General features: G+C 49.9%; 2 protein-coding genes and 1 non-coding gene across 3 annotated transcripts; 1 reads left to right on the forward strand and 2 right to left on the reverse strand.

Moving 5' to 3' along the window:
- Positions 1-8768: 8768 nt before the first annotated feature.
- B0I36DRAFT_t169 lies at positions 8769-8863 on the reverse strand. The gene has a single exon. It is a non-coding gene; the product is annotated as a tRNA-Cys (tRNA).
- A 73-nt stretch (positions 8864-8936) lies between these two features.
- On the reverse strand, positions 8937-10062 carry B0I36DRAFT_28400 (uncharacterized protein). Its single transcript, XM_046151554.1, has 2 exons — positions 9418-10062; positions 8937-9332 (listed from the first exon to the last, which is right to left on the reverse strand). The coding sequence occupies exons 1-2, from the start codon at positions 9937-9939 to the stop codon at positions 9165-9167; spliced, it is 690 nt and encodes a 229-aa protein (XP_046007255.1). The 5' UTR covers positions 9940-10062; the 3' UTR covers positions 8937-9164.
- Positions 10063-10119: 57 nt separating this feature from the next.
- B0I36DRAFT_333694 (EPSP synthase-domain-containing protein) lies at positions 10120-15284 on the forward strand. Its single transcript, XM_046155252.1, has 2 exons — positions 10120-14988; positions 15077-15284. Exons 1-2 carry the CDS (start codon positions 10339-10341, stop codon positions 15140-15142), a joined length of 4716 nt encoding a protein of 1571 aa, XP_046007256.1. The 5' UTR covers positions 10120-10338; the 3' UTR covers positions 15143-15284.
- The last annotated feature ends 120 nt before the right edge of the window (positions 15285-15404 follow it).

The raw sequence follows: 15404 nt of genomic DNA on the forward strand, positions 1-15404 counted from the left end.
AATCAAGCGAGGCCTATCTATATCTGAGCAGAAAAAGAATGTCTATCAATAGCATCTGATATAGGAGCTCATGTTAACGTACGCTCTGCAAAATCCCTCTAGGCCTGACCCGAGTAGAACGAATCGAAGTACCAGATAAATGGTCTCATGTAGTCATGGAAAACAACCCTACATCCATAGCTCAGAGAACAAAATGTTGACAAATAGTTTATCTAGGTGGCATTCGAAAAGATGAGATATCCTCCTTATTTTGAGATGTGCGAACTGGTCGTGTTGAAAACACAATCACTCGCATAAGGCTTACACAATAACAAAGCGGAGTACAGAAATCAATAGTGGCAGGTGGACATGTATCAAACGAGTCGTTGAGGTGTAATGAGAATTAACAGCCGTTACCAGCAACACCTATCAGTAGATGAACATAGATATATCCTGCCGAGACAATCACAGACTACAGCATACAATACAAGTATGACGCTTCCTAGGGATAGGAATGATAAATGGTTTTTACTGTCTAATGTAGTAGTCAACAAACGGCAATCCCTAGCACGAGAACAGAAGCGATGATGAGAATTAGGTGGTTACAAAACTAGCCCATGAAGCATCAACTATCCATCAGACGTAGTCCTTAGTCAAATAGCAGATGGTTGTTTCCCTGTGCGGATCACGCGCTCAGTATAAAAGCAATCACAAGAATCTAGCACAGCTGTTTATAAGTAGGTGAAACCGAAACAGAAGGCTATGTCTTCAATATGTATGCTATATATATACTTTTAGTCCAAAAAAGAGTAGTTTCAATTCATTGCCCCTCTTGAATGTGAATAACATCGTATATAGGGAAGGAGAAGTTTTCTCTAGCATGCGCTAACTCCATAGGCTTTTTAACAATTGTGCGTGCTTTGAATCTGTATTATTTTACTCTCATCATGAAAATACTACTGATGACCATCAAGCTTGGTTAGAGAGCACGTGATATTAGTTTTGCGGTGTCACTAGAGTATAGCGCTACGCGCAAGCTCAATAGGCGGAAGATAGCCGCCCCATAACATACCTAAGAGAGTCTACTCTGCGGGGCTCGCCTCCTTGGTCTACTTCAAATAACACTGAGTCGCAGTTGTTCAGATGTTTTCAAGCGCTCAAACCGAACCGCCTGGCCGTCACATGTATCGGTCATCCTACAAATGATACACGTTTATGTCAGCTGGTTAGGTGTTGATATATGGGATTCAATGCGATGATATCTGATATCTTAATTTGGGTTCTTGCTATCTAGACTCTTTACGTATGTTGCAGTGGCTTACTCCACAATGCGTTGAAATTTTCCATCTTGACCAGCTCTAAACTCGAACCATTCGGGGTTCTTCTTTCATTTCTTATTATCAGGTACACGCCCGCCTTCAATAGCGCAAACGATATAGACTGAATGGGGTTGACGAATAGATGCGTTCCGCGTTGAAATATATGTAGCCCTTCCATTCGTTGACCTACTTGCTAGGCATGATGCTAGCTGCTCGACGTATAGACTTGGTAGTATGTAATCGCTGATATGAGAATTGCTGTCCCACGATGTTCGCCTTTGATTCTCAATCAGCGCGCCCAAGAATGACTTTTGAAGCTTCTAGTGTGTCTGAAGCGATAACCCTCGTTTGGCTTTTGACGAACCTCAAGATTTCAGTAGACTGATGCTACATCCTAGCCGTAGCCTATTGACTGACCGCTTGATATATATTGCCTGCGTCAAGGGCTCTAACATAACGGTCCAACAGCCAATTCCATACTGGACATGAATCTTTGGTGGTCGATCTTTGGTGAATCCACCAACAAGGTAACAATTGGTTAGAGCATAGCGATTTCTGCTTTTCCGTCTTAATATGCCGCCTCTCATGGTGGAACGAGGATTGTACTTTTTAAGTTCCGTTATATTGAGTCTGCGTCTCGATTCCAACCGGACTAACTCCATTCATGAGACAGTGTACACGACAAAATAGAACTCCGTCTAATGTAACGGAACTTGCACTTGATGAATGAAGACCATTATTGCTGGCACTTGTTGTCACGATGGAAAATTAGGAAGAATAAGACGTCGTACCGGAGTTGCGATATACTCAAGATTCCGATACCCAATGCCCATCAGAATTAGCCGTTTGGAATGACGATTACTCTTCTAAAAGGGAATATGCACTCCACGATCTCGATGCCTGGAAGAGAATTGAATTATCCTTCTTTAGATAGAATTTGATTGAAATGCAAAGATTTAGAGCCGCACCGATTTTTTTAATCTATACGGTAGCTTCACTATGCGACTTCGGCACTTTCTCATTTTCTAGTAATTCAGAGTAGGTACACAGAATTAAACTTACACTTTATGCACATAGCTATGGATACCAGCGACTCTAATTCATTTCGAGCTTTTGAAACTTAATTGGATTTATGAAGAGTTATTCAAGAGATCCCATGGTTAGGAGGACTTTGTTTTGGTGAAAATGTTGAAACTACCGGGGGGCGGGGGCGGTGTCTCAGAATTCATGTGCGCCGCCTTATATCATGTTGCTGTTCGGGAAACGTGGCTCGTGCTATAGAACTAGGTTAAATCCGTGGTGTTCAGGGAGAAAGTCCCAGTTCTTGGAGATTTCTTCTGTGTGAACTGCGCTGGATCTTCTTTCTGGCTGGCATTATCAACCTTTAGAATCACAGCCAGAAGCCCTAGGGTACTTTTACTCTTTGGGCCATATCAACAAATCTGTATATAGAGCAACGAGGTCTGCGGCAGACGGCATTTGTTCAATCAAGAGGTTGAGCATAAACTGACTCATCGCAGCGCTGGAACGTTTCAACATTTAATATGTACATAGGCTCGACACAGATTTCTTGGAGACTCGCAAGTATTCGTCAATGTTTGCAATGGCAGATAGTTATAGATATTCATCGAATGCATTCTTAAGGAGTACATCACAGAGCCAAGAAGAAAGGATGAGAGGAAGAGAAGCTACAAACAGACAGCTTCTCGTTAGCCTTGCTTAGAGAGTAGACCAACTACTAATATTCAGACTCTACACCAATGGCGCCCGGAAATCGGATCTCGATTTGAGGTAAGTATCATATCTCCATACCACTCACTTGATGAAACACCTTCTGTTATCGTAATTCAACTCTTTTCAATACTGTACCGTGTATGCTTCCTTTCTTGTGGCTGTATGGCACAAACTATCAGTTGAAGATATTTTTTGCCTACGTCGCGTTACGATATTTGGGTCATACGCAGTCATGACTTGAATCGCTTGACCTCTTGATGCGATAAATTGTAAATCCAGCACGTTCGTGAAACTCACCTTCATAATCATTCAAGAATCTCCGATTGTAACAATGGTGATAATCAGCTGGATATTAAAGTGCTCGAGTTGTGCACAAGTATATGGGGCCTCCTTGTCATCAGAACTGTGCTGATATGCGCCTCATGTAGTATTGTTGGCCAATCAAAGCGATTGAACGTACTGCTTTTCATACTATGGAGCTTGTTCTGCTTCCATCACTGAAACGGCCGGAAATACGTCAAGGGCTTACTATTGATTACCACTCTGTACAAAATGAACTGTGTTATACGATGCTAGTAATTTCAAGTACTGGATGACGGCGGCAGAGCCTGAGGATACTCTGGAAGCACACTGCAGAAAGTTCATATTCAACTTAGACTGAGAGATTTGTTACTCTTGCCTATCTATTGTTCCAGTGTCTGTTGGGATATAGTCAGGACTAACTGAGGTAGATTGCCTATATACCCATTGTATCGTCTTTTGGGGTCCTCGTGGGCTTAATAGTCAACACCTCGGGAAAAGTGGTATCACTTTCGGACCGCGAAGACCTTCTTGCCCATCTTCACTTTGATCTGATGAATGGACAGTCCGAAAGCAGGCTTGTTAAGGTTATCTCACACCTTCAAATCCATAGGTCATGCTATGCGAATAGTAGTAGGTAGGTTAAAATCAAATCGCATGTCGCTAAACCTTCAGTTAAAAACTCCATAGTAGCGAACAACAGTGTCGCTAAGTTGAAAAGTAGCCTAATTCGCCAGTTTCGATCTGGCATAAGGACTTCATAGATACTAGCCATGTGCGGATGAGAAACTTTATGCAAAGACTTGACATGGTCAAGGCTAGAAGAACCAGCTCAGAAGCTGAACTTTACGTACCAAGCTGAATACAATATCAGTATTCCTAGACTCGGGGTTGAAAGCAACAAGGAACAAGGACATCAATATATATCCTTGTAAAAGGTGACGGTCGTCACATCATGCACGAGGAGCCAAATAAATTCTTGAATCGGTGACTGGCCAGATCTAAAATGCTCTACGATGTATGGACCAATATCGGAATGTCTTTGAAGGATTCTAGGAACAAACAGTCAACAGTCAAAGAAAAGGACTTATGTTTTTGGTACGTGTCATAAGTAATTAACTACCTAAATTTGAATACCTTTCCAATCCCCTTTGATTGTTTCATTTTGCACTCGAGGGCGCCAAACTCTTGAATAAAAAAAAGTCCAGTATATACCAATTGTAGACTGAACTTATGCTTTATGAAATCTCCCATATCTGTCTGGTTCTCAAATAAAGTATTGCAATTACCATGACTTAGTTGCCTAGATGTTGCTGAGGAGATGATTCTTGGTATTCTTGGAGAGAAGACCAACTGGTAGTGGCGACGTGCTTCAATTTCTTTTTCTACACAGATCGTCCAATTTCATACATAGAAGCAGCCGTCTTCTAACTAGTGCGCACGGGTACTTAAAAGAAGAAGAAGACTCTTGCTTCCAAAGGGTGATGTCAGAGATCGCTGCAACTAGGCAGCTTGTACCGTCCTAAGGAAGCCTATACTATCGTGTCGTGATAATGAAGCAGGCCCATTTGATCGTTCTATATTCATGTTCGGGCCAGAGAGGCGGCTCTTGGGACACGCCATCAGGCGGGTTTCAATAGCACAATATCAGAGCATTCAAGTGCTCACGTCTGTCTAGTCGGGTCAGGCGTTTCACAAATTAGCATCACTTCAAGTAGATAATCGTGGTCATAAGCGAGCGACGCCGAAGTGCTCGATTTGTAACAATATTGAGAGGAATACAGCCGACTCTTCAAACCCGGTCTCCAAGGCAAACCTAAATGACTTCCGACCAGATTTCAGTGAAGACAAAAGCTAAGATGAATGCGTCTCACCATCACTAATGAATAGGTCGAGGGTATTTATCTCTATGGGAGTCCGAATAGTTCGATGAAGACCTACTCAAGCACCAAGACTGTGTACGGGGGGTGTATTGTATAATTCTACTCGGCTTCCCAGGAAATAGAAATTTTTACATCATGGTAAAATGGAAATCACAAACTACATTCGCCTGAAATTGGCTCTTCATAACTTTGTGGCAGAGTGTTATTGATCATTTTATTTCACGTTGCTGGATTGTGCCAAGTGTGAGTTGTGTCCAACTCCGGGCTTAATAACCACGAAGCTTTGCAGTTCTGGATAGAATACAGTGTAGCACTGGCACTTTCGGATGCCGTGCAAAGGATAATGACCTTCTTCTTGAACCATTCCAGCGACCTAGGGATATAGGCGAACCAATAGCCTTTATAGCAATTAGCTATAGTAAAAAAAGGCACCCAACGACCTCGCTGGGAGATAGTCCACCGGACAGCTGAGCTGTCTGGGGCATGTGAAGGACCTACCTCTCGTTCTTCTTTAACGACAGACTTTATAGCAGCCGGACGCCGCAGTAGTATATTACGAGGAAATGATCCTCCGTGGAATCATCTCTAACCGCGCTAAAGCACTAACCCTAAACTACGAAATGAAATCTACTACCCGCCCCCCTTTGAAGAAACGTGGAGCAAGAAACCTAACGAACCTAAAGTGAGGCAGAAGCCCCTCTACTGTAGTACAATAGGATCTGAGACACCACATAAATTATTACTGCCCTGCCCATTTGGAATGCTCTATTGAACGCTCTAGGGTAGATTAACAGTAACAGCAGACTGGCGCGTTGGAAGGAGGATTCTTCGGAAGGACAAGGATACTTTTAGACAAAGCTCAACCATAGTCGCACGTCCAGCTCGAAGATAGACAATATTCCGCCTCACGAAGCTTTGCAGTTCTGAGAGAAATGTCTCTTTTGCTAACCCTCAGCGAGGCATCATGCATAACTAAATGCAGTTCAGTGCTCCGTCAAAGACGACGTAAGCAGGATAGATCATACGAAGACTCGCCCGATAACTTGCTATTTAGCTGAAGAAACAGCTTTTGTATGTATGTCTCGCTAAGCGGTTGACACCCGCACCAATCTATCTCGTTGTTGGAGTTAACGCATTAGCTGTATTGACGAAATCAGTTATTGAATGCTCCTTATTGGCTCTCCTTATAGAATGCTCCCTTTGCGTCGTGACAAATGTCGAAAGCCTGGGTGTCTTGTACTGTATGATGCGAAGGGTGTTCTAGGCCTGCAGAAGTAGCCGCCATCAGTGTTGGGAAAACTTGTGTTTCATAGTGTACATAGCAATGCTTCCGTGACATTATTATCTAACGCTCATCAGGCTCTAGCGAGATGGGAGTTTCTGATCAGCGGCTTCAAGGTTTTGTGTCAACGCGACCGGGTACACGTAATTTTGAAATCAAACGTCGCAACTGCTTTAGACCAGAAGCCTTCTGGCCGCGCGATGTTTCAGGGAGAGCAAAATACAAATGAGACTGAAGGTGATCCTTTCGGCAATATTATTGGCCACGGGCGGGCGGGCAGGCAGACAGGTGGGACTTGTTTGCTGCTCTCAGTGAGCTCAACCAGGTTCAACCGATGTTGTGTGATAGATCGGGTGGCTGCAACTTCTTTGGCTCCGAGTTTATTGCTTTGAATATCGTCGGCAATGCTCTTCTTTCCGTACGTCACATTGCACGACTGAGTGACTATAGATCTGTTGGTGTGCTTAGTTCAAAGGCAGTAGCAAATTTTGTACGTGGGAGCAGACAGTCACTCACGTAAGGTTAACCACCCTAAGGCGCAGGTAGGCGTGTCGTTTTGTTTGTGCTGGGAATTGTTTTGGGGCAGCTTTCAATCCGAGTCGCAATGGGCGCTTTAGGCATGGACCATTCTGTTGACAAAGTAGAAACTCAAACTTGGTGTGACCCTAAAAGCAAAAGTCCGTAGGGTGACTTGTAAGACCATGGGTAAACACGGCTATGGGTTCAACCAACGACACAAAGTGCTTCTGATAGTGGCAGACTGAAGAACACCAGATGTCCCGTGAGCTGTTGGGCTCTTCTGGGTTGAGTATCCGTGGAGTATGAACGCCGAAGTTTTCGTCTATCGCGGTTTCCGCCGCGGTGCGGCCACATCTTCCTTTTACAGGGCCAGTCGAGTTATGCAGTTAGGCGAACTTGATTTCTTGCAAGGCTCACCGTCTCCTGGGCGGCATCACCAAGTTTGGGCCATGAGAGAGATGTGTGAGTGCGTCATGGCGCCAGAATGAGTCACGTCCAAACATCGGGAGCTACAGTGTCCCTGCTTGCTGGGAGGCGAACTTCCACTGCAGTGGAGTGCCCCTTGCTGAAGCGGAAGTACAGGTTGATGCTGACGTTCGCTACGTGCTGTCGGTCAACCAGCCGAAATCAGGTGGGCAGATTTGCGGACAACATGGTTATGCCGACCCCATGATGCGAGCCAGCCAGATCAGCCAGCCTCTGCATGATTGCGAATTTGTATCTGAGCCGATCCCAAGCGTATCGCAAAAACCACGTCTACCATTTCACGAAACTGATGTGGCGACTGACATCGGCAGCACGCACGCATAGTTTTATGTCCGCGACTGGGAAGCTGAGAGCTACGTATGTCCTCTGTGCGTCGATGCTTGCAAATCCACAAAAGTTTAGGTGATGTCCTTCTCGTCAGGCGATGGGCCAGTGTCACAGAGGTCCTTTGCTTGTGCTGCGTTCCGGAACTGACGGCTACGTCTCTCTTTCTGGCTGGCAGCGTTCAAGCTAGTTTCACTCCGTGCTCCTTTGCCGCACTCTCAAGCGTGTGGATGTGGTGCATGGAAGGTGAAAAAGGTCACCACAACACACAATGGATCACTCAATGTAGAGAGAGCAGAGAGAGGGTCAACCGAAATATAATCAAATCCCGAATCGCGTTTCAAGTGCCTGGCATTCAATGTTGCTCAAGGCCAGCCAGGGCTGAGTAACCTTGTCGAGCGAGAGGTGAGAGGCACCGCGACATCTAGTCGATCTCTGACCGTGACGATGATGTACTACCTGCCGTAGGAGAGAGATGGTCTCGAGGTGTAAATACTAACTAGTAGGAATGGGCACACAGGATCGATCAGCAATGCACAGTCACAGACTATTCCCGCTTCTACTGCACACTCACACATGCCCTGCAAGACAGAACGACGTTTGAGGTGCGCCTGGGAGGGGAGTAAAGCTGGCGGAAGTCGAAAAGAAACTCAAAGGAGTTCCGGAATTGTGACCGCTGTCAGGCGTTGTTAGCCTCCTGCGGAAAGGTGGTGGGAATTCCTGTCGCGATTTTGCTGTGGGAAGAGAGATCGTGCCAATCGATCCTTCTCACTCTATCTTGTTTATTCGCTATGTTCATTCGCTACATCTTTCTCGGCGAAGGGGCCTCCTCTATACCATCAAAAAGGTAGACAGACACCTTCCTGCATAATCCTGAAATGATGAAAGCAATCTCCCATGCCGTAATGAGACAGGTAAGACGACGCGACCGGCAAAAGGACAAGCCTAGACCGCGATTTGAACGCGAGACCTTAGGATGTTAGTTGCATGTCCCTATGGAGCTGCAATCCCACGCTCTACCACTGAGCTACCGAGGCCTTTTATTGACGTCGCCGCCGCGTATCGCATAACTCATGCCCGTGCGAGCATGCGGCAGCACAAGTCCGAAACAACCCCACCGCCTCAAGTCAAGCTTACAGCATAACGACTTGAAAGAGTGTACAGCGAATAGCGGTTGTACTGATGAGAATAGTGATGTAGAAGTAGGCGTCTGCTGCAAGCCGGCCACCTGGCGAGAATTACTTATATTGGCCCCCCTATGCTCGGCAGCACCTGTCCACCCTACAGATTCATCCTATGATTGCGTGATCCCAAATGGGCAGGCTGCATTCCCACGCTCTACCGAGACTCCTGGTAGAACGTGCCCGTATCAATCACCAATACCTTTCCTCTAAAAGATAGACAAGGAGGGGGGAAATACGCGACTGTGCAGAGCTTCGCAGCTGGGCCCTTCTCGCTGCCCATGGAAAGAGCGCCAAACGCAACCTCGGCCAGCCCCGCTGAGAACTCGACAGTGTCAGTCCCATCGCATCATCGCCCTGCTCGTGCAAGAATCGAGCCATCGGCCACCCCAGCTGTTTGGGAAGCATACAACAATACTGGCTAGATGTGGCATGTCCATCACACCTGCTTTCAACGCTCGAGCGGATTGGGAGACGGGGCTAAGATGCGATAATGCCTGTGCTATGTCTCGTCCACGCACCATGCTTGTCCTCGGAGTCAAATGCTCCAGCCCCGCCGGCTGGAGGTACACAAGAGCCTGGGCCCTCGTCGAGGTACTTGCTTCCCCGCACACCTGAAAAGTGGGCCATCGGCTTAAGCAGTATAGGCGCCACAGAACCCGGCCCCTGCACAGGTACGCAAGGCACGCACATTGACCAGGCGGGGGGGGGGGTATGCCAAGCTCAGAAATAAGTACGCCGATGTCGGTGTCCTCAACCAATTTTTGAGATGACACATACGTCGAATGCCCAATTGCCGCCACCCCGCGCCTGGGCAACAGCAGACGACCTGTGTGCGACCAAGATGGGAGGGAGGAATGAGTGCCAATTGCTAAGTTGTGAAATGGTGATGACCGTAGTACACCCACGTTGCTGCGTGCAAGCTGTCGCATTTGGTGGTGCCTGGCGTGCTTGATGGTGGACCAGACATCCCTGACAGTGACACACAACCCAGTGGATTATTGATGGGGGCTTGAGTTCGGCAAGTCCAGTCTGCCGTGTTTTCAAGTTCTCAGGGAAGTCCGTGCCTAGCTGCTGGCTTTGAACGGAGAGGTGCAGCAGCAATCCTACCTCGATGACTCTTCAGGCTGTTTCTGCTGCTTTTCCGCTGCTCACCGCCCAGCTGGCGCCGCCGCCACACCAGGGAGCCCCACGAAGACACCTTCGAGTCTGTACTTCTTTCTGCCCCGTGCAGACTTCCACCTCTTCACACCACTGCCTCCTTCTCGGGATGCCCTCCTGCCGTTGCAATTGAGCCTGCAGCCTTTGGATCTCGATTGCATCATCTCAGCATGGCGTCCCAGGCTGCGCCGGGCGACCAGCCCCCACCCACACGCATCACCATCCTCGGCTCCGACTCCATTGTTGTCGACAACAACCTTTGGCGCCAGTTCGTCGCCGGCGACCTTCTCGACAACATCGTCTCGTCCACATACGTCCTCATCACCGACACAAACCTCCGCGACCGCTACGTCCCAGTGTTCGAAGATGCCTTCGACGAGGCTCTGCGTGCCCGCAATGGCGACGCCCGCCTCCTTACGTACACCGTGCCTCCAGGCGAGACGTCCAAGGGCCGCCAGACCAAGGCTGACATTGAAGATTGGATGCTCTCGCAGCGCTGTACTCGCGACACTGTCGTGATTGCCCTTGGCGGCGGCGTCATTGGAGACATGATCGGCTATGTTGCCGCCACCTTTATGCGCGGCGTTCGTTTTGTCCAGGTTCCTACCACCCTCTTGGCCATGGTCGACTCCTCCATCGGCGGCAAGACCGCCATCGACACCCCCATGGGCAAGAACCTCATTGGCGCTTTCTGGCAGCCACAGCGCATCTACATCGATCTCGCGTTCCTCGACTCCCTGCCTGTGCGCGAGTTTATTAATGGCATGGCTGAAGTCGTAAAGACAGCCGCAATCTGGGACGAGCAGGAATTCGACTTCCTCGAGGCCAATGCCGCCCTTATTCTTGAGACCATTCGTGCAAAGCCAGCGACTCCAGCGGCTGAAGCCGGACGTCTAGACCCCATCCGCAACATCCTCAAGCGCATCGTTTTTGCCTCGGCTCGGGTCAAGGCCGAAGTTGTCTCTGCGGACGAGAAAGAAGGTGGTCTCCGTAACCTTCTGAACTTCGGCCACTCCATCGGTCACGCTTACGAGGCTATCCTCACGCCCCAGATCCTACATGGCGAGTGCGTCGCTATCGGCATGGTCAAGGAGGCTGAGCTAGCTCGCTACCTAGGCGTCCTCAGCCCTAGCGCTGTCGCGCGCTTGACAAAGTGCATCGCGAGTTACGACTTGCCAACCTCGCTGCAAGACAAGCGTGTTGTCAAGCTCACAGCTGGGAAGCGCTGCCCAGTAGACACCCTCCTCACCAAGATGGCCGTGGACAAGAAAAACGAAGGCGCCAAGAAGAAGATTGTGCTTCTCAAGGCCATCGGGCAGACGCACGAGCCGCGTGCGACTGTCGTCGACGACACGGCCATCTCTGTCGTGCTGTCGCCTGCCGTTACTGTTCAGCCCGGGGTACCGGAGGGTTTGAACGTCAGCGTGACGCCCCCAGGGTCCAAGAGTATATCCAACCGTGCCTTAGTCCTTGCAGCCCTCGGCGAGGGCACGTGCCGCATCAAGAACCTGCTGCACTCCGACGACGTCGAGTTCATGCTGGCAGCCATTGGCAAGCTCAACGGTGCGACGTACACATGGGAGGAATCCGGCGAGGTGCTAGCTATTACCGGCCGGGGTGGCAAGCTGCAAGCTAGCGATGAAGAGTTGTACCTCGGAAATGCTGGCACTGCTTCCCGATTTCTTACCAGCGTTGTCGCGCTTTGTGCTCCCGCGGCAGCTACTTCTACTGTGCTTACAGGTAATGCTCGCATGAAGTTGAGACCAATTGGCCCCCTGGTCGACGCCTTGCGGTCCAACGGCATCGACATCAAGTATCTGGGCAAGGAACATAGCCTGCCAGTCCGAGTCAACGCCGCTGGCGGTATTGATGGTGGTGATATTGAGCTTGCCGCAACCATTTCTTCCCAGTACGTCTCCTCTCTGCTCATGTGCGCACCGTACGCCAAGAAGCCCGTTACTCTGCGTCTCGTCGGTGGCAAGCCCATCTCGCAGCTTTACATCGACATGACCATCAACATGATGAAGGCTTTTGGTGTGTCGGTCACCAGATCTGAAGACGAGCCTCATACCTACCACATCCCACAGGGTACGTACCGCAACCCTGCCGAGTACGTGGTCGAGAGCGACGCCAGCTCTGCCACCTACCCACTGGCCATGGCGGCCATCACTGGAACGACCTGCACTGTTCCAAACATTGGCTCGGCGTCGCTCCAGGGTGACGCACGCTTTGCGATTGATGTGCTCAGACCCATGGGATGCAAGGTGGAGCAGACTGCGACCTCAACGACAGTGACTGGGCCTCAGCCTGGCGGGCTCAAGGGCATCACGGTCGATATGGAACCCATGACGGATGCCTTCCTCACTGCCTCAGTCCTTGCCGCCGTTGCTACTGGCGAGACAACAATCACCGGGATCGCCAACCAACGTGTCAAGGAATGCAACCGTATCGCAGCCATGCGAATCCAGCTTGACAAATTCGGCGTCCATTGCAAGGAGCTAGAGGATGGCATCATCGTTGCCGGCAAACCATTCTCAGAGCTCACAAAACCAAGCGAGGGCATCTACTGCTACGACGACCACCGTGTTGCAATGAGCTTTGGCGTGCTTTCCAGTGCCGTTCCCTTTCCAGTTGTGATTCTCGAGCGGGAGTGCACAGGCAAGACTTGGCCTGGTTGGTGGGATATCCTCAGCCAGTCATTTGGAGTCAAGCTGGCAGGCACCGATGTCGAGGCTCACAGCACGGAGGCAGGAATGAAGGGACCTTCAGCGCCTTCAATCTTCGTGATAGGTATGCGAGGCGCCGGAAAGACAACTGCTGGTGGCTGGCTTGCTAGAATCCTCGGTAGGCCTTTCATCGACCTCGACCAGGAGCTGGAAACGCGGTCAGGTATGACCATCCCGCAGATCATCAACGAGAGTGGTCGTGGTTGGGAAGGATTTCGCCAAGATGAGGTCAACCTCCTCAAGGATGTCATGGAGAAGCAGGGCCAGGGCCATGTGTTCTCTTGTGGCGGTGGCATTGTCGAGACGCCTGAAGCCCGTGACCTTCTCATCAAATACTGTGCCAATGGTGGCGTGGTGCTACTAGTCAGCCGCAACATCGAGCAGATGGTCGAGTATCTTATGCGTGACAAGACTCGACCAGCCTACACCGAGGAAATTCGTCGAGTCTACGAAAGGCGCAAACAGTTCTACCAGGATTGTAGCAACTACGAGTACCACAGTCCACACCTGGATGCATCAGGAGGTCTGGTAGAAGCACCCATGGATTTCGCCCGCTTTGTAACTCTGATCAGCGGTCAGAGCACCCACCTGGAGGCCGTCAAGGCGAAAAGGCCATCCTTCTTCGTCTCTTTGACTGTGCCAAATGTGGCAATGTCACTAGCTGTCATTCCTAGAGTTGTCGTCGGCTCGGACGCAGTGGAACTGCGTGTCGATCTTCTAGACGACCTCTCACCAGAGTCTGTTGCAGGCCAGATTGCTGCGCTTCGTTCTGCTGCAAAGATCCCTATTGTGTTCACGTTGCGGTCCAAGGAACAGGGTGGCCGTTTCACCTACAAGTCTGAGACAGAGCTGCTCCAGCTGTACCGTGTCGCCATGAGGGTTGGTGTTGAGTACATTGACCTCGAAATGGGCTTGCCCGATGAGACACTGGAGGCGATTCTCGAACATCGACCTTCCTCGACGTCCGTCATCGCATCTCACCACGATCCACATGGTCAATTAAACTGGAAGACAGGGAGCTGGCAGCCATGGTACAATCGTGCTCTGCAGTACGGTGACATCATCAAGCTCGTTGGTGTGGCGTCCAAGGTGGAGGATAACTTTGCGCTGGCCGCCTTCAAGGAGCAGATGTTTGCAGCACATGGGAAGCCCATCATCGCCGTCAATATGGGCTCCCTTGGAAAACTATCGCGAATCCTCAATGGCTTCTTGACACCAGTCTCACACCCTAGTCTTCCATTCAAGGCGGCTCCAGGACAGCTGTCTGCTGCCGAAATACGATCGGGTCTTGGTCTAATCGGCGAGCTGGAGAAGAAGGATTTCTATCTTTTTGGCAAGCCAATCTCAGCATCGCGGTCTCCAGCATTGCATAACACGCTGTTTCGGCAGACTGGTCTGCCTCACCAGTACTCGCTCTTCGAGACAGATGTTGCTGCCGATGTCAAAAGCCTCATCAGGGCGCCGGGCTTTGGCGGTGCATCAGTAACCATTCCGCTCAAGCTTGACATCATGCCCTATGTTGATGACCTGACTGATGCGGCCAAGGTCATTGGAGCCGTGAACACGATTGTTCCAGTCACCGACGATGCCGGTGAACCAACACGCCTGCTCGGTGACAATACGGACTGGAAGGGCATGGTCCACTCCTTGCAATCCGCTGGTGTTGCTGCAGCTACCACGCCTACTAGTGCAATGGTAGTCGGTTCTGGCGGTACCACGAGAGCTGCCGTGTATGCGCTCCATTCGCTTGGATTCAGTCCCGTCTATATCGTCGCGCGAAACGCCGAGGCAGTGGCGACGCTGTGCTCTTCTTTCCCGGAGGATTTCAATGTCCAGAGAGCCACAGACGCGAGTCAGATTCGGCGAATCCCCTCAGTCATGATCAGTACAGTACCGGCTGATAAGCCTCTCGAAGCCTCCATGAGAGATCTCGTGGTGTCCGTTCTGGGTCAGCCGCCACAGCAGCAACGCTCGCGCGTGCTGCTCGAGATGGCTTACAAGCCTCGTCACACACCATTGATGGGAATGGCCGAGGACGCGGGCTGGGTGACCATTCCAGGATTAGAGGTCTTGGCCTCGCAAGGGTTCTATCAGGTAAGTGGAACTATCGTCCCTGGGCACGCCACAGATGGATATCTGTTAGGCTCGACCGCAACATATCGAATGCTGACATTCTTCTTAGTTTCAACTCTGGACGGGCATCGCCCCCTTGTACTCAGATGCGCGAGCTGCCGTGCTTGGAGAGTGAACTTTCCCGTTGACTTTTCACTAGAGGTTTGAATGGCCCCATGGCGGTGTGTATCATATAAAGGTCCAAGAATTAATCCCACTTCGGGGATTCCAGGTTAGGTGTGATTTGGTCGGATCATAAAATTGAAGATTGCTTGTAATTTGTTGTGGATTACGCCTCGAGCGCATGACTGGGAGAATGCGTGGTAACTCTTGCACGCGGAGACGCCATTCGCCAGAACGCGTGCGCGTGCACGAAACAAAAGCCCAGTGTCCCAACT

Source organism: Microdochium trichocladiopsis (genome assembly GCF_020744255.1).
Source record: "Microdochium trichocladiopsis strain MPI-CAGE-CH-0230 chromosome Unknown B0I36scaffold_10, whole genome shotgun sequence".
NCBI lineage: Eukaryota > Fungi > Ascomycota > Sordariomycetes > Xylariales > Microdochiaceae > Microdochium > Microdochium trichocladiopsis.

Coding starts and splice junctions, on each gene's coding strand:
- B0I36DRAFT_333694 (XM_046155252.1), top strand. CDS start 10,339: ATGGCGTCCCAGGCTGCGCCGGGCGACCAGCCCCCACCCACACGCATC. Junction 14,989..15,076: donor CCTCGCAAGGGTTCTATCAG/GTAAGTGGAACT, acceptor CATTCTTCTTAG/TTTCAACTCTGGACGGGCAT.
- B0I36DRAFT_28400 (XM_046151554.1), bottom strand. CDS start 9,939: ATGCGACAGCTTGCACGCAGCAACGTGGGTGTACTACGGTCATCACCA. Junction 9,333..9,417: donor CACATCTAGCCAGTATTGTT/GTATGCTTCCCA, acceptor GACACTGTCGAG/TTCTCAGCGGGGCTGGCCGA.